The following is a 26,764-nucleotide window of genomic DNA, read 5'->3' on the forward strand; positions in this document are numbered from 1 at the left end:
TGTGCATCAGCTTAGTGTTATACTTCCACAAGGTGAGATATAACAAAAAATGAAAACATCAAATTGCTCTCAGTGTGATCTTTTCATTTGGAGAACCCGTATCTTCAGCGTCCCTTTAATAACAACTGTACGAATGCTTGATGATTTTTCTGGGATGTTGAAAGCTTGTAAAAGTGGGTGCACGATTTGTACTGTTCCAGTTATAATGTTCTGTTTATGGTGTGAAACCTGACATCTAATACAGCTTTTTAAAGAGTCTTGTCGTGGTTTGCAGACCCAAAGAGGACAAACATCTAAGATTTCCTAATCTTGATTTTAATGCCGTCTGATAATAATCTTAGTGTCTGTATTAGGCTCAAATATCTTGGACATCTTATTACAGATCAAATGACAGTTATTGATATTGCACAAGCAAAACCCCCACTTATCAAATTTAAGACTTTAATAAACCACAATTATCAGCTGTCAAGACAATTTTCATATTTTAAAGCCTTTTTAATTATTTATTTTTTTGTGCTTATTTTACTTGATCTTTGTTTTTACTTTGTGACTTTGAGGGTCAACATGCTGGAAGCAGCCATCAGAGGATGGGTTCACTGTAGTCATGAAGGGATGGAGATGCTCAGCAATAATACTCACGTAGCTGCGGTGCTTAAACAAAGCTCAGATGTTAGTCAGGGTGTTCTGGCAAAGAAATGTCTCCATACCATTACACCACCAGCAGCAGCATGAACCAATGATATAAGGCTGGCAGGATCCATGCTTGCAAGCTGTTTACGCCAGATTCTGACCCTATCATCTGGAAATTGCAGCAGAAATTAAAACTCATCAGAGCAGACAACATTTTCCAATCTTCTGTTGCCCAATTTTGGTGAACCCATGTGAACTGTACTCTCTGTTGTCTGTTCTTAGGTGTGGCACCTGGTGTAGACTTCTGCTGCTGAAGCTTATACGCTTGAAAGTTTGAAGTTTGTGTATTTAGAGATTTAGACCTGCTTTTCTGCTCTCCTATCAGCTTCTCCGTAAACCCTACTGATGGTTGTGTGGTCAAATTCTAGCAGATCAGACAAGTCACCTACAAAAGTTTTATGTTCAAAACCTTGAACATCACACTTAAATCATCGTAAATTATCCGCCCCTCCCATTCTGATGCTCACTTTGAACTTCCGCAGGTCTTGGCCGTGTCTACATGCATACATGCATTCAGTTGCTGCTGTATAACTGGCGGGTTATATATTTATAAAATCCAAAGTCAATTACAGACCCACAGAAGACATATAAAGTTAAATGCGTGTGTAAAATCGGAGACTTCCGGGTCGGAAAACACTGAATGTTTTCATGCTCGCTGACTGCTGAAAAGCTTAGAATAAACTGTATGAGTGCCATGAGCTTTCCCACATCCGTGTCCCTCTGGCAGTCACTCGTCATCATCCAGCTCGCTGGACCTTTAAAATTCTTGCAACGTAATTACGTCCAGCGCTACGTTTCTTATCGTTTCAGCACCCTATTGGACCAGCCCTTTGAGCCAATAGCCAATCAGAAGACAGGAACCAGGAGGGCACTGATTGCAAATACGGAAATACAGTGAGAGCGTCCGCGTCGTTATATTTACCTTTCATCTCAGGCAGTTTAAGAGTTTGTGATTAAAAGGAGACAAAGCAAGTATTTTTCCCCCGCTCTATGGATTTGTTGTCGCTTCTGTCATGGGCCTGCATCGTGTTCACAGTCGGGATGTTCTCGACTGGACTGTAAGTTTAAATGATCGTTAATTGCATGCATCTATGTTTTATCTTACTTCCTGCTCTAACTGTGTAATGATGGGAGAAAGTACGAAGAAAGCAAGATCCCACTGAGACAGGATGGAGATTTTCTGAACTGCTTGCACTTGGTAGCATCACAACAACTTTATAGTGAAGGAATGCGAGAAAGTACTAACACTAAACATGGAGTTATTGGTTTAAATTGCTATTAGCATCTCCAGTCTATTCTTTTGTTTTTTATTCTTTCTGTGTGTGTGTATGTCCATGCGTGTGTGTGTGTTTCTAGGACCGACCTGAAAAAGATGCGAGAATCCAAAAGTACAGACAATATCCAGTTTCTCCCTTTCCTCACCACGTGCCTCAAGTGAGTTTCTCTTTCCGCTTTTGCATAATTCACTGTGATGCATCATCACTAATGTTCCTGTTGTTTCTATAGTAACCTTGGTTGGATGTATTATGGGATTCTGAAGAGAGATCAGACGATTATCCTGGTCAACATCATTGGTGCTCTTCTCCAGATACTTTACATCATCATGTACTTCCGCTACACGAAGCAGAGGGTCAGCATAGTCAGACCTGTCATAAAGCACTCTCCTTACTTGCAGCTGGATCTTTAATTTATCTGTCTCTGTATTTGTTGGTTTCAGAGGTTAGTGTCCTCCCAGACCCTCACAGCAGGGATTGTACTGATCTGCGGTTGGCTCTACTTCACCATGTTTCTTACTGATGGAGACATTCGTCTCAGCCACCTGGGACTCACCTGCAGCGTGGTGACCGTCAGCATGTACCTGTCACCGCTCACCGACCTGGTACAATTCACACCACAGACAAACACAACATACAGGCAGCATGTAGAACGTCGCCTGTGTTTGTTTTCTCTCACTGAACTGAATAATATTTCAGAACATGATCTGGAAATCAGTTACATTTGGATAATGGTACCAAAAAACTCGTCTTAATGAGTTTTATATTGTAAAGTTAAACACTTTTAGTAGTAGAGAGAAAATCCTACTAACAGCAAGGGTGGGAAGGAAGAACTGTCTTTTTAACAGGAAGACATCACACAGCAAGCGAGTCGATTTCCACAATGCTGCGAATCGCTTCCTATGTTGATGCAGCTTAAGGGCTCCAGCCCTAATTATAATCTTTATCAAAAAGTGAAGTTTATTTTTCTTTTTAGCACATTTAAAAACAACAAAAGTGCTTTACGAATAAAGTAATCAAATTGGATAAAACAGAGTTAATGACAGAGTTAAAAAAAAAAGGAAACCCGAAACACATTTAAAAGTACTCAGAACTCATTTTGATTTAAAAGCCAAACAATTTTTTTGTTAAAAAGGAAAGTCTAATCTTAAAGGTAAAGAGGGTGTCTGTCTCCTCAACCCAAACTGGGAGCTGGTTCCACATAAGAGAATCTTAAAAGCTGAGGAATCTGTCTCCCATTCTACTTTTGCTCCAGGAACCCGGCTGGTTTAGCTCAGTGCATTGAGCAGGCAACCCATACGGCTGAGAGCGGTCAGCCTGGGTGCAAGTCCGACCCGCGGCCGCATGTCTCTCCCCTTCTCGCTGTCCTTTCTTCACTGCGTCTATCAAATAATGCTGAAGAAGGCCAAAAAAAGTATTTAAAAAAATGCCCCAGGAACCACAAGTCAGCTAGCAGTCTGTGAGGAAGATATGATGGGGCTTGATCATTTAGGACTTTCACATGAGAAGATGGCATTTTAATAAAACTTTGGATTCAACAGGGAGCCGCTGAAAAACATGTAATATGGGACACCAGTGCTCTATTTTTCATAGTTAGAAAGATTTCTAACAGGTGCTGTGTTCATGAATCTTTTAGAACATCCTGATAATGAGGAATTACAACAGTCACACCTCAAAGTAATGAATGTGTGGACTAAAGTTTCATCATCACTGTGAAACAGAACATTTTTCATTTTACTCATAGCAATATTGCAAAGACTAAAGAAAGCAATGTTATTTGTTTAACGTACATGGTATTTGTTTAATGTGCACGGTTGAAGGCAATGTCCTGGTAAGAAATTACTCTAGGATTCCTCACAGTGTTACTACAGGCCAAAGTAAAGCCATCCAGAGCTTAGTGTGAAATATAATAACCTCAGCGTTTTTCAAATGAAGTAGAATCAGAAAATGACTTGCCAAAAATATTTATAAAAACTAGTATGCATTATTATCTGATATTATCTGCTAATATGGGGATAATTAATAGCATACCAAACGGATACTATTTTTGTTCAGTTAATGAAGTCAGTTTGCAGTTTGCTGCTTCATTTCCAGTAAATGGTGATGGGCTTGGCTGGTAAATGTTTTTTTTCTTCTAGTTTTGTTTTTGTTTTCACTTTTGTTTCGTTTCGGTTTTCCATCCTTTCCAGTTTAGCCTGTTCTATATGTTACTACATAATCCTCATATCCATTAATCATATTTTTCAGGACATAATAAAAACACTAGATTGGGGGGAAATTAATTTTTGCAAAAAGCCATATGAGAAACTGGGACTGCTGTATAGGGCTGCACCAATAAGCTTATAAAGATATACAATTAGTATTGAGTTCAAATTTTGGACCCTTCAAAAACAGTCCCAGTTTCTGTTGGGAAAATTAATTCCCTTCCTCTGCACTATATAAAGTCAGCCACTGGGGGCAAAAGTCATTTTGTAAAGTAATTTTTTTTTAATCTCCCCACAAACTCTGAGGTCCTCGAGGAGCCCAGAAATGGGACTGGCTTTGAGTCTTAAAAGATTTACATATGCCAATCTTACATATGCACGGCACCTGTGAGCTTTCTTAGAACTTACCCAAAGGAGGTTCTTGTGATAATGCAAAACCCAGCAGAGTCTGATCAGGCGTTAAACAGTATTTAATCTGCCAGGATCAAAGTCCATGTAACATCTGTTTTCACTGATATGAGAGTCAGTGTCATGTGCTCTGCCTTCTGCACACTCAACCCAGGCAGTACCCTAAATCAAACTGAATATTTACAACAGTGAAGACGTGTCTCTGTGGTGTCATTATTAACACATTTGGCTAACACGTGAAAGAGCTAAGCCATCAAAGCCTCAGTGGGGGCATCAGTAAGACTTGTATTATGATACAGCATAGCAGATTACGATGAACATCTATCTAAAAACTGGTGCCATGTCTCCTGATGATACACCCAAGGGGAAGCATTTCCAGCCAGAGCCATGTGGTGTGCCACAGCTATTATAACAATTCTCGCTCAGAGCAACAACAATATCTCTATCCAAACTACTGAAGAACATTTGCACATAAGTCCAGACGTTCCTGTACTACATGAGAACATCTCAACAATTGGGTGTTACACTAAAAACAGTCATTTGACAGGTGGTTGGATTCAAAATGACTTTCCTTCAACCAGAGGCATCAGAAAAGTAGATCTTTAATAGCATATATTGTGTGTGCTTTACTGCACACCTCCCCCCTCAACTAAAAGTTAGTAGATGAAAAGTGTCGTAATCAACAAAGTGTTTGATTGGTTGGTCGACCTCCACAGTGAACTCAGAATGACGACACTCGCTCACACAAGGACAGTCAGTTTCATGTCTTGTGCCTGCAGTTAATAGATTAGAAATGTCAGGCAGGAAATCTAAAGAGTTGAGAGGGTAAAGAACAGCCCCACGAAGCAAATACTCCTCTACTACGTGGCAACCTCAAACAGCATAGTATACTATTTGAAACTTGAAACTCCACTGGTAGCGGACTCCTTGCTGGTTGTTGCCGCTCATTCAGAATCATTATTGCTTTTTCCATTAACAGGCAGCCCACACAGTGCTTGCCCTTGTGCAATTCATATATTATAGGCTTGTTAGTGTGGTCATATTTTTCTGTAATGTAGCACAGCATTAATAGTGTTACATTGTTTACATATTTGTGAGTCACTTCAAAACATTTATTTAAAAGATTCTATTGAACCTAACCTTGCAGCAGCGAGTTAAATAATCAGTTGAACTAATGGCTGCTACTAGGAAGATTTTTTTTTTTTTGGGTAAACCTTTTTGCAATATAGACTTACTGAACAATTTATTAGGTACCCCTTGCTAATACCATATCAGTCCTACTTTTCCCTTTAGAACTGCCTTAATTCTTCATGGTATAGATTCAACAGGGTGCTGGAAATACTCCTCTGAGATCTTTCTCCATATTGACATGTTAGCATCACACAGTTGCTGCAGATTTGTTGGCTTCACATCTGTGATGTACTATTGGTTTGAGATCTGGTGACTGTGGATGACATTGGAGTACAGTGAACTCATTGTCATCTTTAAGAAAGCAATTTGAGATGATTTAAACTTTGTGGCATGGGGTGTTATACTGCTGGAAGCAGCCGTGGGCACACTGTGATCATAGGATGGACATGGTCAGCAACAATACTCAGGCAGGCTATGGTGATTAAATCCTTAATTGATTCCAAGGTGGCCAGAGGGTACAAGAAAGTCTCCCCTACACTGTTATACCCCCACCAGCTTGAACCTTTGACATAAGGTTCGACATGTTTTACATTTAAAGATATTCTTCTGCGTGCCTTGGTTGTAATGGGTGTTGCCTTCTTATCAGCCCAAATCAGTCTGTCCATTCTCCTGACATCAACAAGGCACTCCGAGAAAATATCCAGTCAGTGGGAATTTTCTTTCTCATACCATTCAAACCTTAGAGATGGTTGTTTGGGAAAATCCAAGAAGATCAGCAGAGTCTGAAATATTCAGACCACCCTGTCTGGCACCAACAACCATGCCATATTCAAAGTCACTTAAATCACCTTTCTTCCCCACTGTGATGCTCAGTTTGAACTTCAGCAGTCATGTTGATAATGTCTGCGTGGGTAAATACACTGAGTTGCTACGATATGATTGGTTGGTTAGATGTTTGCGTTAATAAGCATTTATATAGGTGTATCTAATATAGTGGCAGGTGATTGTGTACATGCATTACAGTTCATAGTAACCTCACTGTATTCATGATAACACTGATTGTGTTTAGTATCTACAATAGGAACCTCATATCTTCAGTCTCATTTCCTGAATGTGTTCCTCGTTGAACCCACTGCACTGGCAGCAGCTGCTCGCTTTAATTCATCTGCTCACATCATCTCAGTCTGCATGTGCAGCTATGCAGTGAAGGGATAAATCCCCTGTTCTCGCCCTTTCCTTTTGTCACTGTATTTGATCTTCTGGTTCCGTCTTCTATCCTGTTTGTCTCCTTCCCTCCATCTGCCTCACAGCACCGAATGACCCCCAGTCAGCTTCCTGCCTTTCTTTCCCTCATCTGTCTTCCTGTTATTCCCAGTTTCTGTCTTGTGTGTTCCCTGGCCCTTTGGTTCCATTATGTTTTCTGCTTAAAGTTTATATAAAATGATGTAGGCACTGCACAAATTACTTAAAATCCAAAGCTGCCTGCTTAAAGATCATTGTTGTTTTTTTTAAATTACAGGTTGGGAATGTGGTGAAATTTCTAAGCAAAAATTGGATTTAAAAAAAACTCCAACAAGCAGCCAGATAATGTATACTTTAAACTAACCCAGAGGACAACTAAATATATTGTGAAAGTAAAACAAAGGTATAAATGTAAATTTACTGCCTAAGCTCTTAATTTAAAACACTCATAGGTTTCCTTTGCACTGAGTTATCAACACTTTAGTTAAGTTCTCTTTTGGGTTTCAGTACCTTCAAATAAAATGGAGTACAGTGTGTCATCTGACCACTTTAGAAGTACCCAGTGTTTACATCACTTCCAAATGGCCCCTTTTAAAAGCAGCATGAAGAGTCTGCCAGTCAGAAAGTGGCGCACGACACAATAGTTAAAATGTGGGCAAAGCAGTGCACACTTACTCCTTCCGGCATTGGAAGTGTGTGACAATGTAGCTGTGGGAACGTCTATAGAGAGCATTTCTGAAGAGGCATGTTGGTATGTTGATATTTGAATAGAGTAATTCTCTCTCTCAGGGGTCATCACTGAAAGCACCTTTCATGTAGCAGTTGGTAATTCGATCCCTTGTAAATATTAAAAACTGTAATAATCCAGCTTTGAAGTGTATGTTAATGGCATCCCTCTTCCTCTCTGCCTTTGCAGGTAGAGATCGTGCGTAGTGGTAACGTGCAGTGCTTGTCCTTCCCTCTGACTGTAGCCACCTTCTTCACTTCAACCTCCTGGGTCTTCTACGGCCTTCAGCTGAGCGACTACTATATTGTGGTAAGACATCATGAATACACACTTCCATACCTGTAAACTCAGCTGTCAGTGTTGTGTGAGGATTGAAGCGATAACATGTTTTTTTTTCTTCTTCTTCCTTGTTTTGCTTGTTTTCCAGGTTCCAAACACACCTGGTATTTTCACTAGCCTCATCAGATTTTATCTATTTTGGAAATTTGCGTCAGTCAATCAAGGTTCGCCTTCCTACAAACCCGTGCACATATGATGTTGACAGTTGAAAAATTCATCTTCACGGTTGGCAACAAAGCTTTAGAGTTACATGTTGGAACAAACTCACCGAGTGACTCGACGTGTAAAGTGTTTTGTTTACTTTTTGGGGGGGAAGAATAATGAGGACTTTTACTCAGCTGAGAGTAAATTTCATGATGTCTTTAATATGATTCAACTGTTACTGTTCTGCGGATAGTTGTTAGACATGTGACCACGTGTCTCTCTGTGTGTCTCTAAGTGCCTTCTTTTAGGTAATGTTTGCCATTAAAGATTTATGTGAATTTTTAGAGGTTAAAAACGTATATATTGTACAGTGGTTAGCACTGTTGCCTCACAGCAGAGAGGTGCTGGTTTGGATGCACTGGCAAGCTGGGGCCTTTCTTGTGGAGTTGATCTTTGGGTGCTCTGGCCTGTTTCCTTCCACAGTCCAGAGATGCACTCATTTGTTTAACCGGGGATTCTAAATTGGCGATAGTTGTGAATGTGAGGGTAACTGGTTGTTGGTTTCTCTGTTTAGTGGGATTTATACCTCTGATTTAAATCTACTCCATAACGTCATAATCACAAACTCTTCTTAAACCCTGCACCCTAACCAATGTGCACCTTCTTAGAAATGTAATGTAAAATGTAATGCCAGTTATTGAACCAACTGGAAGAGAATGGATAAGCTCAAAACTAAAAGTTTACTGCCAACTAGTGTATTGGAGGTGAAATTGCAGACTTCTGCGGGCACACTACACAGAAGTACGAATGCTAACAGCAGCGTTAGCCAATTGCTTAGGCTATGCTGTTTTATGTTTTAGACTCTGAAGTATAAATTAAGCTTTTTCCCTGCGATAGACTGGCAACCTCTTCAGGGTGTACCTCATCTCTCACATATGACAGTCTCCAGCTTTCCTGAAAGCCTGAATGGATATATAACAGCACATGCAGTTTGTTACAGTTATATTAAAAAAAGGGAAAATATTGTAAAGGAAGAAATTTATGTCCATTTTCTGCTGGACAAACAATGTGTTTTATTATTAAATAATGAAAGGTGCCATATCAATAAAAATTTTTTACCGTAACTGTCACTGTGTGCTGTTTTTTCTCCTTGCTGAGGCTGTACTTGACCCTTTGAAGTAGAGGAATTTGTGCTTTAGTTTGGAGGTTTTGTTTTGGGTTCAGTAATGAGCTTTCATGCATGTGACGAGGTAAGTGTGTATGATTGGAGTGGCAGTGCAGGAGAGACAAAAGCCTGTTTGATGGTGCAGCAGTGCGAATGAGCTTGTTTGTGTGAGCCTGTTGATTTAGTGAGGGCAGCGGTGGGAAAGGCTATGCCAGAGATTCTCATCCTCAGTGTGTGTGTGTATGTGTGTGTGCGCGTGAATGCTACTTGGACCACTCTTCCTGAGCTCAAAGAGCTTGCCCCTGACAGAGAACACACATGCACAACAACAAGACAGCATTGTGTTGGAAGCTGAGTGTTATGTAGAGGCAAAGAGAAGACTGGAGGTGGGAGATAAATGAGATATACTTGAAAGAAACGTGGGGGAAATATAAGCAGCAGGTGAAAAAGCAACAAGAAAGGATGTATAAATGAGATGGAGGTAGTAAAGCGTGGGAAAAGAATAAAGGAATTTCACGGATAAATTTAGGTTTGGCTTCTAATAGGTTGTAATTATGTAGCACAGTTCTTTAAGTATTGTTTGCTAGTATTTCATGGAGAGACACAACAAGGACATGTGCATAGAGTGTCTTTACCCTCCACCAGCGCTCTGATTTCCTTTTTTTAAGTCCAGTTTTGACCTTTATGAATCAATTTGGCCTTTGTATCGTATTGTCTGTCGGATCTCTATCTAGGAATTCAGTTTTTCTTGTTTTTGTTTCCCTAATGCAATCGATACACAACTAAAGATAACAGCACACATTCTCAGACAGTCTCTCCAAAACATTCATGGTGCTGTTATTGATTGTACATGCAAAAGGTGGCAGAATTAGTTTTGTAGAGAATAAGAAAACAGGTTGAAGGTGAAGTTAATATCCTCCCTATTTTCTCACATCTGTACATTTGGCTAAATGCTCAGTAATGTGAGTGTTGCAGAAATGGCCTGATACATAACGCCCCCTCACTGCTGTGGGACCACTCGTTCAGAAGCTCTTAAATAAATGCTTTATCACGATAAGTAATTTAACCTGTGGTCAGGAACAATTAAGTAAATAAATAAATAAAGTAAATACAATTTTATTCAAGATAAAAATAATATTACAGTGCTTTACAATGAAATGCTAAAATTAAAGACAGAAAAAAAGTCTCCTTTCATCCTCAGCCTTGTATTTTGCACAGCCAGCAGGTCCTGATCACATGACCTCAGGGAGCTGCTTTGAATGCATTGATGTAAAAGTTCACTGATGTAAACTGATGCTTGTCCATGCTTGGCTGTAGAAGTCAAAACTGAATCTAGAACCAGGATCTCACAACAGTGTGATTCGAGTATTCATTACCTTAGGCACAAATCTCTTTAGGAGACAAAAACATTTGACTTATTTGTTTTTATTTATATTAAAATAGCATAATAATCTATGCAAGATTTGTAACTTAGAAACATCTTAGGGCTTTAAAGAAACACATCACGTTCACGTAAACGAGAACGAACATCTTGTTGATTTGGTGGAACATACATAGATAAGTTCGGAGGCGTGGCCCGGCTCCTAAAATTCAGATACTTTATTTTCAATTATGCTTTTTTTTTTTCATTTCATTGCAGTCCACTAAACTTTAAAAAAGTCTTCTTCAATGTGTAGCAATTCCATGAATGTCAATACATGTTAAAATATATAACTTTACAGTATTAAAAAAGTCCTTGTTAGATTTTCTCTCACTTTATAACAGCTCTTAGGTGGTGTAACCCAATCAAGTGTGCTAGGCCCCACTATCACTAACTATATTTCTTCATGCTGTCTGTGCTGTTCTTGCCTTTAACAGTCTAAAAACAGTTTGGGCATCAGTTATGCTGAGTAAAATTTTACATTAGCTGTACATTAAACCCGTAATGTTTGATGACCAAACTTAGTGGCATTTGTAGCAGCAACCTAAACGCCAATAATAAGCCCCTAAAATATGAATGTAAATAAATAAATATGCATCTAGTGGTTGACGACACGTTGACTCCGTCCGTCTTCTGTGTAGGCAATCAAACAACGAACACTTAAAGCTCACCAAATCTTAAAGTCACTCAAATTCATCTCATGCTGTGAAACCTTTCATACCTACAGTGGTTTCCAGTCCTGTCCAAGGTGGACAAAGAAAACCTTCAACATGCAGAAGGTATATAAAACAGTTTGTGTGTCCAAAACATGCCAGAGGATAAACCAAGTTCATCCACTGGGAATCTTGAGTGTATGATGATGTATAATTGGTCTGTTTAAAGCAATCCATTCGTTGCCATCCCTAAAGTCAAGCTGTTAGAGCTTTTTACTTGTGTGGTAAATTATAAAAACATTATTTTAAAGGAAACATGTGACAGGATACTGCAGACGAGTGACTCAGAGTTGAACAATAAGTCGGAGTTTTGTGAGTAGAAATTAGTCATGAAGGCTGAAAGGGAAGAAGGGGTATCTTGAGAAACAGTAAATGATGAGTCGTGGAGAAGACATGGCAATACTGGAAGCTGGAATCATGCTTCTGTATAAAACTGATAGACATCAATAAGATGAAGAAAACAATGGTTGGAGTCAGACTGGCCAGACACACCCCTAATTAGAAACCATGGCTGTGTTGTGAAGAGACAACGTGTTAAGTGCGAGGCAGGAAATCAAAACACAGACCTCACGCTGATGAGTACACGTCTTTGGTCGGCAGCCAAGTAGTAAAACGAGCTCTATCTTGTGTACATGAGCGCGTTTGTGTGTGTGGTGTAGTAGCGTTGATGAGGAGGGGGTGAGGAGCTGAACAATGAGTACGACTCACAAACAGGATCCCTCTGTTTCCTGTCACAGAGACTGTCTCCTTAAACAACACACACAAGCTGACTCTTGTACTTTTGCCCATGTCCTTTTAAACATAGGCGTATACACATTGTATATACAGCAACTACAGCATGTTGTGTCTCACACAGACACTCCCACAGCCTCTCCTTCGCAAACACCATGTGTGCATTCAGATGTCTATTTTTGTCGTTATGGGCAAATTTTGATCTGTGGGTTTTGTTTCCCCCGTAATTACACACAACAAAGTCTTTGCTAACATGCAGTCAGCAGCCAAACAGTGTGCACACTCAGCATTTAAACACACACACACACACACACAAGGCATACACACAGCACACTGGGAGGTAGTCAGCAGCTTGTGCACTTTCTGCCATCAGTAAAAGCACACTTGTCCCAGCTGCTGTTTTGAAGGGAATAAGAGGGAAAAAGGAATGTGCTTCTCTCAGTTTTCCTGTGAGCCCCTCACCCTTCCCAACCATCTCTGTTATCCTCCTCCCTTTACTTGTTTATCCATTTATTCTCATGGTCAACTACTGTTCTTCCTTTTCTTCTCAATGCTGGCATCTTTTTTTTTTCTGTCCTCATCTTCATTGTGTGTTTTCCTCTGTCTCTTCCCTCATTGTTTTTCTTACTCACATCTTTGCATTCTTTTGCAGTTTCCCTCCTGCTTTGCATTACACGCCTCGAAATTGTCTCCGTGGCCCCGCGCTCAGATCATCTGCAGTGAAAGTCAATTCCATGAATCTGACAGTCAAAGATTTATATAGGTTATATAAGCAGAGCAGAAAGGATAAGACTACAAAGGGGAAAAAAATGCTGTTGCATTTTCATGCAACAGATCTCATTGACTGGCAGAAGACAACTATAAAATTCACCCGGTTACCAATTATACTGAAACTGTCAGTTACAGTGTTTTTATTGGTGTGCCTGCTTTTCCCTTTCTGTGCAGTTGTTGGTATAGGTATTTATGATGAGCCATGTGCAGCAAGTGGTTTTCTGTTCCCAATTTTACCAGCGTCTCCACCTTGACTTTATAATCAGCGTTTTCTCCTCAGAGCCTGGAGGCTGCACAGCTGAAGAACCTAAAATGCCCACATTGTAGGTTGCACACAGAGACCACCTTCCTTCTTCTCTCTCTTTATCTCACACACATGCACACACAGAGTAACACGCCAAATGTGACTCCTAAGCTCTTTCACTGTTTCCAGCAGCTGCTGAAAGACATTTGCTCTGTACCTTGAAGATTAACAGGGAGAACCTCCGGTGTGTCTTAAGGGTTTGAGTGTAGTTCGGCGTGTTCTGTCTCCCAGATTGTTTTTCTTCCTCCTTCTTCCTCCTCCTCCTCCTTTCCCTCTTGCTTCTGTCACCCTTCAAAATTTGAGCTGGGAGTGAAGTGATATGTGACAGCTAGTCATTAAGCTGTCAGAGGAGAGCCCATGGACCAAAACCCTGTCAGCATGGATGAACATACACATTTCACCTTTGATATAAATCATTTGTCAGGTATCCTCTTGTTTTACTGGCAGAACATATCTGAGACTCCCCAGCTGTGCTTGACAGCAGTGGACCCAACAACAGAGGCATCAGATGTCTTAGGCACAACATTTAATTTAAGTCGTTCCTTTGGTGGTTTTATAACTTATTTACGTGTTTTTATTTCTTTGTAAAACATGACTCATACTGTACACCGGATATGAAGAAGCAGGTGAGATTTTCTGAAGAAAAACAAGCCGAGCAGGTGGTATAGGACATTTAATGACTTTTTAAAGAGGTAATGTTTTTTCCGGTCTAAAAATGACACACAGACGTAACTACTTGGAGAACCCGTGGGGCACTGGTCCTGTCTGAGCATGCCGTCCCTTTCTGGCATCCATCCAGAGTGCAGATGGATCACAGATTTGTGTGTCTGCGTGTGGTTTTGGTTCTGTTTTTGAATGGCAGCTGGAAAGTGGAATTGAATTTGATTACGTGCATGTGGAATTCTGTGCAGGGACACGCCAATGTGTCAAACCTACTGTGCCAGTTGTAATGTTGCCATATTTGGTTTAATTTTTCTATTTTTTGAGGGGAAAAAAGTTTCAACCAGTTGGAGCTTGCTGAGGTCCTCTGAGGGAGCTGAGGAAGAGTGTATGTCTGCGTGGTTGCACGTACGATGTACGCGTCCACTGCGATGCGCAGAGATGCTGAGAAACGGGAGACACAGCTGTTCAGGGGATTTGGAGCCTGTGCTTTCATTAGCAAACATTTTTGTAGCTTCTTGCACTGTATGCACATTTGAAAGTTTTCTGCATTTCATTGCATATGAAACTTATTCTGCATGGCAGCATTTTTAACAGTATTCCCAGTAAACTGTAAACAGAAAATCTCAGGTTTGCATACCAGTTTAAGATTATTACCTGTTATGAAACAACTATATTTACTTAGCTGATACTTTGTTTCATTATTTTTTTTTAGTTTGTGATATCAAATATGTAAAGAAATCAAAATGCCTTTTAACCTTCAAGTGGCCAAGTCTGATCACTTTAAGGTGACCCCTGTCATACACGTGTTGAGATATTTTTAAATCTAAGAATGTTTCCTACCATAAATTTACTTCTCAGAAAACTCTCCACAGGGCTTTTTAAAATTTTAGCAGGAACTGTAAAGGTGTGGCAAAGACAGCGGAAAATTGTGTGGTTTCATTTATGACCCGGAAATATCTGAATTGTTTTTATTTTTATTGTGAACACTGTAGGCTTGGATTTCTTTGTAATTTACTGGTAATTTTTCCATAATTAGGCACTGATGTTGACGGTTATATTTTCAGATATTTCAGTGTTTAGAATGTTATAGATTTACACGGAAAATATTTGTCTATATTTTGTTCTGATCAGGATCACGAGATGGACAAGTTATGATGAAACCCTGCACAATTATAATGACAAAAAATATCGTGGAGTCACTAGTTCATCTATATTTTTAATGTCAAAATGACACTTCTTCACTGTAATACATAATTCACTCAAGCCTGCTGTGAGTTTCATCACATTTTGTCTATAGTTTTGCTGACACCAAATCGAAATACATATATATACACGGCTATACCTCAGAGTAGCCGTTCAGTGGATTCGAAACCGACCTTCCGATCATGGGGTGACCACTCTACCTACTGAGCTATCCCTGCCCCTAGTATGATACACAAACAAGAATTTAATAAGAATTTTAGTCACTAACAATAGCTGGGCTAAGCTGAGGGTTAGAATTCCTTGTTATCACCTAAGATCTCTACTAAAACAAATTCCAGGTTTTTCAGGTATAGGTGCATACTGCAGATGATTCATGATTACGTACTGATTCCCCTGGAGTCACAAATCACAACAAATTTCTGTTGAGACACAGTTACGTGTTTACGTGCAGATACAGAGTTTTGTGATGCGGGGTTTTCTCTGATAAACACTTTTACACTAAACTCAGCCGTAGCTAAGAAATGGTGAAGCCACAGGGCAAACAGAGGCCTGCGGTGAGAAAAAACACCAGGAAACAAAAAGCAAGAATGTGTCTGTATAACGCTTCACTGGAAAACAGTGTGCTGTCAATGTAGATTTTTAGATTTGTGCCCTGTGGGAGGTTTTCTTTCTTTTTCCTGTTGTGGCCAAAACGAAGAAAAAGAAAGACGAGATAGATACGAGCAAGATTAATATTCTTCCAGGTCTAACAGCATGAACACCACAAAGATTGGTTCAGGTGAACCAAACAGAAGCTGAATGCTCCCATTACCTAACATTATCTGACATGTCATCACAGATTTGTGACCAGACAGCTCGGTGTTGACACAGTGTGCACCTGTTGTGAACTTTTTTCCAAACAAAAAAGAGGACAATTGGACAATGCAATGTTGCCCCCTAATGCTGAATATTCCATACTGCAAGCTCCTGAAGTGGAAGAGCTTCAGCTCTGGTTTGATTGCAACAGCTCGCTGCTGATGTCAAAGGACAAGGACAAATTCAGAGAAATTTTGAGATTGCATAAGATGTATCTAAGTCATCTACCTTTCTGGAAAATATCTTTCTTTGATGACTACGCTGTTAAAAAAAACAACCCACTCACCTTGTCCCGTCTAACATGCTATAATGCAAATGTTGAAATCTTTCTGCTGCTTTTAGTGTCAGATTTCCAAAGGTGTGTCTTGGCTGATTATATTTAAACCCTGTGGCACAAAACATCCACTTTATCCATTTAAGCAGCCCTGGCACACTTGCCCTTACACGCAATGGGGCATCACACGCTGAGAGGCGTTTTTTTCCATGACATGCAAACAAATAGGGTTTGTATTGGTAAGCCCTCTGAGACTACTGTTCTGCTGTCTGCAGTCAGTCAAAGTGTTTATTGTGTGCAGCAATTGAACCACTAGTTGTGTTTATGTTAATGTTGGGTATTGTATGAAAACATGTCAGTTGTTGATGAAATGCTTTAATTTAAGTGAGTTCATTTTGGGGGGATTCAAATTTAAAAGACAGAATGACAAAATGTTAAGAAGCACTAGGGAAATTGTCATGCATATCTACTTATGATTTCTCCAGTACAAAGAAATCTTTGTGTTCACATGTTGTGGTGCTCAAGGGCAGAGAAAAGAGATAATTTACTGATACATATACATATGTAATACTGTGAAAAACTCTTAAGCCACCCTTGATTTCTTCATATTTTGTTGAAGAAATCAAGGGTGGTTTGGGGCACCTTCAGCTCTTCAGGCTGTATAAAAGTCTTTTAAAGATTTTCTTTGGACATTGGCTGCTTTTCCACTTATTTGCAGTCCAGCCTGTGTACCTGAACAATGTCAGATGATTTTTTTCTGTTTGTTTGTTTGATCATAAGTTATAGAACTTATGTCTACACACAGCATACAATATAGAAAGTACCGATTTTAAATTAAGTCTTTGCTACGTAGCTAGTTGCAAAAACACTTCAGTTGTTCCCATTTCTTTAGCTGAATTTCTTTTAAGAAAAGAAAAAGGCAAAGATTCAGTTTTGGCAGGCATAAAATAGTATCTTTGTACCAACAGGGTTAAGTGCGAAGAGATATTAGCTGAAAACCGTAAATATTTTGTATGCTGTGTGTCTTTTGGACAATTTGTATAAGTATAAGTAAGAAGTGGAAGGCCTAAAAACCATCTAGGTTAGATGAAAAGTATCTGAAAGTCATGTCCTGAGAGATGCATCTGGTCCTTTACTATTTATGGAAGTCTCATCAGAAATGGTTTCAGTGGAAGGGTGGCTGTTAAGAAGCAATTTACAAGGACAGGAAGGGAAGGCTGAGGTGTGCTGTATTACACAAGAACTGAAACAGGTCTGATGGAGTCATGAATCCAAATATGAAATCTTTGGTTCCAGTTGATGTCAGTATGCACGGATGAGGTCAGGGGAGCGGTGTATACAGTAATCTGTAAAACAACGTGGAGGCTGTGTCATGGTTTTGGCTCCATTTCAGCCAGTGGCTGTTAGAATTGCACAACGTCTGTTTTTATTGTATTCTTTCCATGTACATTTGCAGATGTTTCAATAGACTGTTGCACCCATTTTCCAAGAAAAATAAAAAGAAACGAGGGATACCTGACGACTTTTTCACAGTACTATACTTGTGTTGGGAATTTTTCAGCACAAAGTGACTCCACATCATAGTTGCCATTCTTTTATTGTTTTCTCTTGACTTGATAGAAACATTCTGCCAGCAAGGCAAAGTCTAAATCAGGAGGACTCTGATTTCTGAGATGCTACAGTCTCGAGTCATTCAAGTGCTGTGCTGGAACATATGTACGGGGTATAGACGAGTTATTCAAGACAGGACAGGACAGGATACACACACATACATACCACAGAAAGGGTGCCACACCCACACATACCCACAAAAAAATTCATATCAAAATACAGTCAGAGCCTGTCATTTTGAAAATACTACAGTGTAAACTCTTTGCATTTAAATGATACATAACAGGAAATAAGTAACTTGGCTAATATTGTGGGTTTCAAAAGGTATAGGGAGGAAAAGTGAACTATAAAGTGTACTTCAGTTTGTCTCCTCAGTAATCCACTTCATTTACCTGATCATTAACACTTATGTGTAAATCACTCAAACACCATAAACACAAGACACAAACAGGCCATGAACATTTCCAACTTTTCAAAATGTGACACATTGAAATGTATTCACATGGTTATGTCAGCCAGCATAACGAGAACAGTATTCCTTCAGGTTTCTTTGATTTGTGTTATAATCACACACACACACAAAAAAAAGTAGGCAACTGTGAGCATGTTTACGCAGCCAAAAAGCCACACGATTCTTTTGAAATGCAAAACAGTGACTATATAAAACCAAAACTGAAGCTTTTTATTCAACTACGGAAGAAAATTCACATTCTCTAATTTTGTTTTATATTCACATTGCCGGCGCTACATAAAAATTTAAGATAAAAAAAAAATTAGGCATACAGTACATCTGAGTTATTTTCACAAGGTGACAGTCAGTTATCTGCATATACGCAAGTTATGAATCTTAGTTACACCTGCATGCAGCTTATGCTATCCAATTATTCTGGGAAAAAATTAGCCAAAAGTAAAGGGAGAGCAGTTTTTTTTTTTTTGCGTTGCACACAGATTATTGAGGAGATCCTGTGAACAGAATTCTGCATAGTCTAAAACCACTTTGGCTACAGTGTCCTTAGTTGTAGCATCCCAAAGTAATTTTTATAATAAGAAAAAAAAGAGCCAAAAGAGAAATGTGATCAATTCAGGCCAAGTGCAACTGTAAAAGAACATCAGATATTTATACTGATCACACTGAAGGGAAAACTAGAACTGTATTTAGCAGTCACAGTTCAGCCAGAGAGCATTTTCTGCCTGGGATCATTTCACAGACTCATCTCTGAGCTGTTTATTTACTTAGATTCGTTGCTCTTGTTTGGATGGTTACTCTCCGAGGTGGTGGCTCCTCAATGCTCCGGTTGGCCACAAGGTCCTGCAGCTGCAGGGCTCCGCCGCCAATGAAACAAAATGCCGGACACACCGGAGCGGAGCAATCCACGTGTCCCTCCCATAGGATACGCAAAGAGTGGGCATCGTAGAAGGTGACTCGTCCTTTGTCGCAATCCAGACACACTCCTAGCCGAGGTGGCAAAGGAGCAGTGTGAGGGTGAGACATGCTACTATGGCTGCTACTGTGGGAGTGCATTGCTCCATGGCTCTGGCTGTCACCCTGGCTCTGAGTTTGACTGTGTCCTTGAGGAAGCAGGATTTTGCCCATGCCCATAGTGAGGAAGCAGAATGGAGGGGAGTCCTGGCCATCTTCAGCCCCACTGTCATGGCCGCTGTCTGGGTCGCAGCTGGGAGGAAGCAGAGGTAAGGGCAAAACTTAGAGTAGACCTGATTCAGTTTCTTCTACTTAAAATGCTGTTTCCAGCAGTGGCCAACAGTAGTAATGTTATTCATGTGTTTACAAGCTGTTATGTTGCCCCCAAGTGGTTAAAAATATATTTAATTTACTGGCATGGCTCCTATCCATCTGAATAAAAGGCATGTTACTGAATGGCAAATGAACTGGCTCTTATTTAGCGCTTTTAAAGTTACTTGAGTACATGTCTCATTCACCATTTCATAAAAACAGTCATTTCCATCTAAGTTCTTTCAGTATGTTGCCCAAGAATACTGTAGCATGCACACCGAGCAGGCAGAGACTGAACCAACAAGTTTCTGATAATAGAAACTAATAGATGGCCTGCTCTACTACCTCAGCCACAACCAGCAAGAAGCTCAAAATATAGGTGACAGGACACTCCTATTTCTATCATGGATCTTAATGTCATGGTAATTTGAGGCTTTTAATGATTTTTCCAGCATTGAATAACTATACAGCATACATGTTTAATGACTTCACATGACAAGAGTTGTGTGCGTAAGTTTGAATGGGGAAGACCCAAACTGTCAACCTCAGATGAGAGGATATTGGTTAGCATGTTTGGGAACAACTCAGGAACCTCAGAGGCTCGAGTCTGGTATGAACTGGAAACTGCTGGAACAGCAGCATCACTGTCCACAGCAAAAAACTAGTTTTACATCACCATGGAGGGTGCCAACTGAGGAAGACACCCCTGCTCCATAATGAACACCTTCAAACTCTGGGGCTTTTTCGCTAGCAGTGGTACTGGAATAATGCACAAAGTTAATGAGATAATGACAGACAGGGACTGCCTCCAAATTCTTCAACTTCACCTCAAATCAACAGCTTTATGGTTTAAATTTGGACACAGTTTTGTGCTCCAACAGCAAAGTAATCCCAAACATACATCTAAACTGGTTGTGCAATTCAAAAAGCAGGCTAATATTAAGCTTTTAAAACGGCCTTCCCAAAGCCCTGACCTCAACACTATGCTTAAAAGCTGGGTTCATGCCAGGAAACCAATCAGTTTAAATCAACTCAAACACAACCCTCACAAGGACAAGCAGAAGACGATGTATGTATAGATAGTTGAAAAGGGTAAGGTTTAGTTACCGAGGGCTGGCCATGTCCTGAGGGAGATGGAACCACTCTTGTAGCTTAGCCTCCTGCCCAACTCCTATCTGCAAATGAGAGGAGCAAAAAGAAAGAAGCTTTGGTCACATCCATTGTGAGTCTGCATGTAAAAGATTTTTTAAAAAGCCTTCTTCACAACATGATCGACAACACTTTCTCTTACCTTTACCAGGTAGGAACTAGGCTCTACAGAGCATGCCCAGTAGTGTTTGCCTTGAGTGACAGCCAAGTCTGCCACCAGTAAGTCAGAGGTCAAGTGGCAAGATGTTAGTGTGCGATCGGCAGCCTGCAGAAGGGAGAGGCCTGGCACACTGCGGGCGTAGGTTTGGCCTTTACCCAGTGCCAACCGGTCAGCATGCAAGCCCCAGCGAGAGTCTAGAGAAAAACTCAAGACTGGTAGGAAGGATAAAGAAGGAGAGAGATGACAAGAAAGGTAAAGGAAAGGAATCAGAAAGAAGGAAAGGTTAGATCCTGCAGCTCAGGCATAGAAAATGAAAAAGGGGCTAAGAGGAGCATGAGACAAACGCATAAAGGACAAATGAAAAGAAAACTTTGTTTTCAAGATGAATAGTAAGAAACGGCTTTACAACAAAAACATGAAAAACAATAAAGGTAAAGAGTAAAATTTGATTGGTGTACATATACCTTTTCAAATATGTTTATAATGACAAATACTTTTGAATGGAATATTATTTAGAATAATACCATAAAGGAACAATGGACAAAATGTACGAACACAAATGATTTTGGAAAGTGCAGAAAAACAGACCTGTGGCATATAAGACAGAAGCAGATTTAGTATGACTGGGATGGCACTGGAATGCAGAGCAAATAAAGGAAGGCTTTTGCAGAAACTAAAACAATGGGAATGGAGGAAATCAAGGGATGGAGAGAAAAGAAACAAAGATTAGTCAATTGGCTGAAAATGAGTACTGGCAATATGAATACTGGGGGGAAAACAGCTTTTGTTAATCTTAGAATTTAATTAAAAGAGTGGCAAGATGAAGACTTTTTGTACTGAAACAACTGTGTGTACACATCCTACCAGGTGCTGGTGGAGTGTGGAGGTAAACCTCTTCGCTGTACTCTCCAAAGCCAGCCTTGTTGCACCCTCTCACTCTCAGCACATACACGCTGTCCATCTGCAGTCGAGCGACCACAGCACTGGTCCCCTTCACTTCATCGATGCGCAGCCAAGCTGTGGCCGAATTAGGGGATCTGATGCCACCCCATGTGGCCGCAGCTCCTCCTGCTCGCCGCTGGTATTCAACAGAAAAGTGCCACGCTGGAGCTGAGTCTTGAGGGAGCCGCCAGCATAAAAAAAGCTGGTCGTAAGCTAACGTCTTCTGAGTGTCAATGACTGGAGCCAGTGGAGCTGTGGAGAAAAATTGCAAAGATATGGAGGTTAAACTATTCATTTTTAACTCTTTAACATACCATGTATTGCAGGAACAAAGAAGCTGACAACCCACATTGTATAAAGTCCAAATTGTTTATGATCTTGATCTCTTTGGATGCATCCAGGTGAAAGTGTCTGAAGGAGGGCTCGGCAGCAAGACAGAAACACTGGAGATTTTCTATAGCCTTCACCAGCCTGGAGAAATAAGATAATAAAAGGAATTAAAGAAAATTCAAATAAAGGTAACAAATCGAACTGAATGAAAACGGCTGAATCTCTTACCTGTTGTGTGTTATTCTCGCAGCCTGCACAAAGCAGGGTGCATCCGTCTCTTTCAGCAGCTCTTGAGTGTAGACCATTAGACCGGCCTGCTCCAGCAGGCCTTGCTTCTCAAAGACCTGAGAGGACAGGGCCTCCTCCTTTCTGCTGCGGGATCCCTCCAAGGCCAAGGTCAAAGACCCCTGGCGCTCAGCTACAGCCGCTCCCAGCTCATGGATACAGTGAGTCAAGTGCTGTAGAGCCACTGCGCTGTTGGCCTGCAGAAAGAGAGAGGATGCAAAAACAGCTGGAAAGAATAAAGATTGGAGATACTGTTGCTATTCAGGGAAAAATCACGATGCTTTTGGAATGGCATTTACACATTGTGTTGCAATTGTAGTTAAAAGAAAGTGGTCAGTTAAACTGAAGTTCATTCATATTTTACTGAAGCATCACAGTTCCTCTAAATTCAGTGAAATAATTAAATCTTTTTGCTGAGAAACTCAGGAGAAAGCTGCAGGTAAGATCTAGACAGTATTGATATCCCAATGACATATTTTCTGCTAAAAATGTAAAATGAACCCCCAAAATATTGCATTTGAAGCCCTAGCAAATACTGTTGCACCTGTACAAAGACCAAAAGCTACTTTAACAAAGCAGAGGAGAAGCACACCTCCATGTGTTTGATGGCAGCCTCCAGTTGAGTGATCTGACTCTGTATTGTCTCCTGGTTTGCCAAAATGAAGTTGACTTCCTTGGTAATCTTGTCCTGTAAAACCAAATAGAAAGCTAACACTGCTATGCTGCAATCACAAGGGCTGTAGCACAGTAAAAACATATTACCACCACCCTCAAAATCACCTTGAGTGCCTGGTAGGCTTGTGCTATAGGCAAAACTTTGTGCCCATGATGGATACGGCGTAGCTTACAAAGTGGACACAGCAGCCTCTGGCAGGTACGGCAGTACCACTGCAGTCTCTCCTGCTCATGCTCTGTGCATGTTAAAACCTATAACACAAAGGTGGGTTAATGTACTGGAAGAGATGCAACTTTGTATCATGTGCGAAGATAAAAACAGAGACCAACCTTTGGCCTAAAGTTGTTGGTAGGTAGAATGTGTTCATGCTGAGCTCGAGGCGTTCCCCACGGGTGGTAGAGCTTGAAACACTCGTTGCAAAAGTTGGACTTGCAGTCAGCGCAGCCCTTGGTAGCCTCCAGAGACTGGGGAGGCTTACAGAAACTGCACATGATGGCTACGCTGCCCAGACTTACTGTGTGCCTGTACCTAAAGGACAGACATGTGTACATGGAGATAAGAGCAAGGCTGTGATAATTCTGCAGCGGCAAAGAAAGAAAGCAACAAAAAAAATAAATGGGAATAATGAGCTCATCTGACTGTGGCCTGCTTTTTTCAGTAGTTAGGAAGGCAACTCTTCAACTGGCTGACCTGGATACATCACCAGCAGCTGCCTTGTTAGTGCATCCTGCACAGTAAAACATGCACCATCACACTTTCCCGACCAATAGCAGTGATTCTAGGGGAGGAAGCAGCGGCACCCAACAAACTGCTGCGTGTGAAAGTGTCTCTCCCTGTCTCACTGTTTCAGAAGCGGCTCCTCTCACTTTGATCTCCTTTGTTTGAACTGATAAGGGGTGGGGGAATTAAAAAGCCAGAGGAGTGTTTCAGTCCAAACAAAAATTAACAGTTTAACAAATGCTGCACTGCATTTTTACAGCTGCCCCTGCACTTTGCTCTCAGCCTTGGATCAAGAGTAAAGGAAAAGATCATTATTGCAACTCCTTCCAGCAAATGATTTCCTGTCTCATTTATAAAGCAGCACTGGCTTCACTCTTCATTTGCTGCCTTTACACATTGCCTGCACAATTGGTTAGAGTGCTTTTCCAAAACTATTACAGCTCTTATAATGCGACAGGTGACATGCATGGGGGAGCTAAAAGGTGTCTGCTCTTTCTCAGCCTGACCTGAGGTTGTGATGCTACAGCACATATATGATATTCATGGGGTTGGTGCGTATACACACCTCTCCACAATGCGCTCCAGGGTGAGGTTGCGAAGGCAGTCTGTCAGGCCTTTCTCCCCGAGCTCTATATCCTGCTGACAGGAAGGACAGGGAAACAGCATGGGGGGATGGGTCTCCTTCCGCCGTCGCCCTGGGTATGTCCCACACACTGGGAGAGTGATGCAGGTATGGGGATAAAAAGGAAAGAAACACAGACAGAGAAGAATAAAAAGCAAGGTTTTTAGAGATAGTTTATGAGGAATTTAACAAAGGCGGACTAGTGAGAAAAGGAAGGAAGCAAAACTCTAATTTGCCTCCACATTTGTGCAGATCATCATGAAAAATAAACTTCTACAGGAAAAGCTATTTGCTTACATAGACACCTTGGCAACACACCTGCTCGGCAGATGCTTACTGCCTTTCGTGTCTCCTTGAGGGAAGGACTCTCGGACTCTATCTTCTTGCTCTACACACACTTAAATAAGTCATTAGATGAATCCATAAAGCTCTGGATGTGCGGCAGGATGCTGATGTGTCTGCTAAATCATCTATGACACTCTGAGAGGACAGTGACATCATGCCACGTCAACATCATCCTTGTTCATTTGAATGCCAAACACAAACACACACACACACAAACCATTTCCTTTACCTGTTCTAAGGACCCGCTCCAGGCGATCAGGCGTCCTGGGAGCAGGTCTGCGTGTCTGTCGTGGGGATCGGGTGTTGGGTGTGGAGGATGGTGAGTAAGGCTCTGGAGGGAGATCTGGAGGAGGATAGCCTCTTTGTACCAACACCTCAGCTGCACAAAGCAGACACACACTGTGCTGGCAGGGCAGGATGATGGGCTGCTTCACCATCTCATCACACACTGGGCAAAGCAGCTCCTGTTCCATGCTCTTCATGTTGGACTGGAGAGGAGGACGAAAGAGGCTGAAGACTAAATAACAGCTGAATCACTAGAATAAATAAGGAATCGGCTGCTCTATACATTCTGTGTCTTGTGATATAATGTATAGTCAATGTGTAGGAGGCTGGTATTGAATATACAGAGAGCAGAGAAGGCCAACGTGGATGAATAAATAGCTTTCCCCTGAATACTCATCTAGCTTTACCTGTAAAAAAAAATTAGATGCACTTTACACAACTCAGAGAAGTACAAAGCAGTGAGATTTTTAAATCTGTAAAATGAAAATGCATTTTTCTGCTCATTCTGTCCACCAGCATCAGTTTTACTGGTTCTGGAGGCCCCTTTCTATTGCTGCAGCTACTTAAACGCAGCATCCCGTTTCTATGACAACGTGCATCTTTCCATCATGTGCATCACGAGTATTTTAACCTACTACTCGCCAACATATTTAATTGGTTTTAATGCTCAAACACTCATTTGACTAGAACTTTTTGTTTACTTAATTAATGCATTTGTGGTCATAGTGGCCCCGTTTTACGTTTCCAGCGACAGTGCTAGAGCATTGCCATTTCTCGTTGATTCAAGATGCAAAAAAAAAAAAAAACCTTCCAAAGGAAGAAATGCCACACATTCCTTCATCATCAGCGCACATATGTGCAATATGGAAAAGATCCACAGGTAAATGCACAGGTGGTAAACAGATCGCTTTTAAAAAGAGCACACATGGTTAAAAAATGGCTAATAAAATGAGCGTCACACTTACACTGATGCGAACCAGCGCGTCCATGATAGATGTAAAGGTTTGTAAGTCCGCTTCTGCCATACTCCCTCGATGCAAATGCCTCTGCGATACAATAACGGATCGGCTTTTTTTCGTCTGGAGAAAGGCTGAGCAGGGTTACCGTACCGAGGTATGGCAAGCCCGGGCCTCGACCTGATGTAGCCGTGCTAGAGGTGTGTTTTTGCACACACGCCGATTCAGTGCCGTCTGTCTCAAAGCAACGAGTCCACTCCACGTAGCAATCAGATGGGAGGAGGGGGGATTTGTACTGGTTTAGGCTACAGCTGCCACAGTCGCATTGCTCAAACATCGATTAATACAATTAGAATGGAACTTGGCACTATTATATTCGAGCTAGATTTATTTTATTTTAATGTAAGACAAACCTTCAAATAAAAATGTCCGATTACATATTAACATTTATACAATTACAGCATTTTATAGGGTTTTTCACGCATGGCATTCTGGATGTGTGTCTAAAACAGCTTAAAACAATTTGCAGTTCAGTTTTTCGAAATAAACCTCCAGCTCCTTGAACGTGCAGCTCCTCCGTAGTATTTATATGTTCATACATATGCTGGTGGCAGTTTTTCGTTTTGCCATTAGATGGCAATGTTTCGTTTTTTCAAGCACACACACACACACACACACACACACAGATACAC

General features: G+C 40.8%; 2 protein-coding genes across 2 annotated transcripts; one reads left to right on the plus strand and one right to left on the minus strand.

Annotated features, from left to right (window-relative positions):
* Positions 1-1,551: 1,551 nt before the first annotated feature.
* Positions 1,552-17,699, plus strand: slc50a1 (solute carrier family 50 member 1). The gene is made up of 6 exons (XM_085177111.1): positions 1,552-1,748; positions 2,047-2,124; positions 2,197-2,320; positions 2,408-2,569; positions 7,866-7,985; positions 8,104-17,699. Exons 1-6 carry the CDS (start codon positions 1,681-1,683, stop codon positions 8,209-8,211), a joined length of 660 nt encoding a protein of 219 aa, XP_085033237.1. The 5' UTR covers positions 1,552-1,680; the 3' UTR covers positions 8,212-17,699.
* trim46a (tripartite motif containing 46a) lies at positions 14,803-26,682 on the minus strand. The gene is made up of 12 exons (XM_085177109.1): positions 26,082-26,682; positions 25,061-25,319; positions 24,430-24,577; positions 23,474-23,672; positions 23,249-23,395; positions 23,061-23,156; positions 22,412-22,665; positions 22,203-22,324; positions 21,776-22,105; positions 20,894-21,123; positions 20,710-20,777; positions 14,803-19,543 (listed from the first exon to the last, which is right to left on the minus strand). Exons 1-12 carry the CDS (start codon positions 26,139-26,141, stop codon positions 19,096-19,098), a joined length of 2,361 nt encoding a protein of 786 aa, XP_085033235.1. The 5' UTR covers positions 26,142-26,682; the 3' UTR covers positions 14,803-19,095.
* Between the last annotated feature and the right edge of the window lie 82 nt (positions 26,683-26,764).

The sequence above is a fragment of the Neolamprologus multifasciatus genome, chromosome 11, assembly GCF_963576455.1.
Source record: "Neolamprologus multifasciatus chromosome 11, fNeoMul1.2, whole genome shotgun sequence".
Lineage (NCBI taxonomy): Eukaryota > Metazoa > Chordata > Actinopteri > Cichliformes > Cichlidae > Neolamprologus > Neolamprologus multifasciatus.

Bases quoted from the DNA above. Each gene is read 5' to 3' on its own strand.
- slc50a1 (XM_085177111.1), top strand. From the start codon at position 1,681: ATGGATTTGTTGTCGCTTCTGTCATGGGCCTGCATCGTGTTCACAGTC. The intron at 2,570-7,865 runs GTACAATTCACA...CTGCCTTTGCAG, and splicing joins TGTCACCGCTCACCGACCTG to GTAGAGATCGTGCGTAGTGG. The intron at 7,986-8,103 runs GTAAGACATCAT...CTTGTTTTCCAG, and splicing joins TGAGCGACTACTATATTGTG to GTTCCAAACACACCTGGTAT.
- trim46a (XM_085177109.1), bottom strand. From the start codon at position 26,141: ATGGCAGAAGCGGACTTACAAACCTTTACATCTATCATGGACGCGCTG. The intron at 23,157-23,248 runs GTGATTTTGAGG...TTGGTTTTACAG, and splicing joins AAGCCTACCAGGCACTCAAG to GACAAGATTACCAAGGAAGT. The intron at 21,124-21,775 runs GTAGGATGTGTA...CCTTCCTACCAG, and splicing joins CCACACTCCACCAGCACCTG to TCTTGAGTTTTTCTCTAGAC.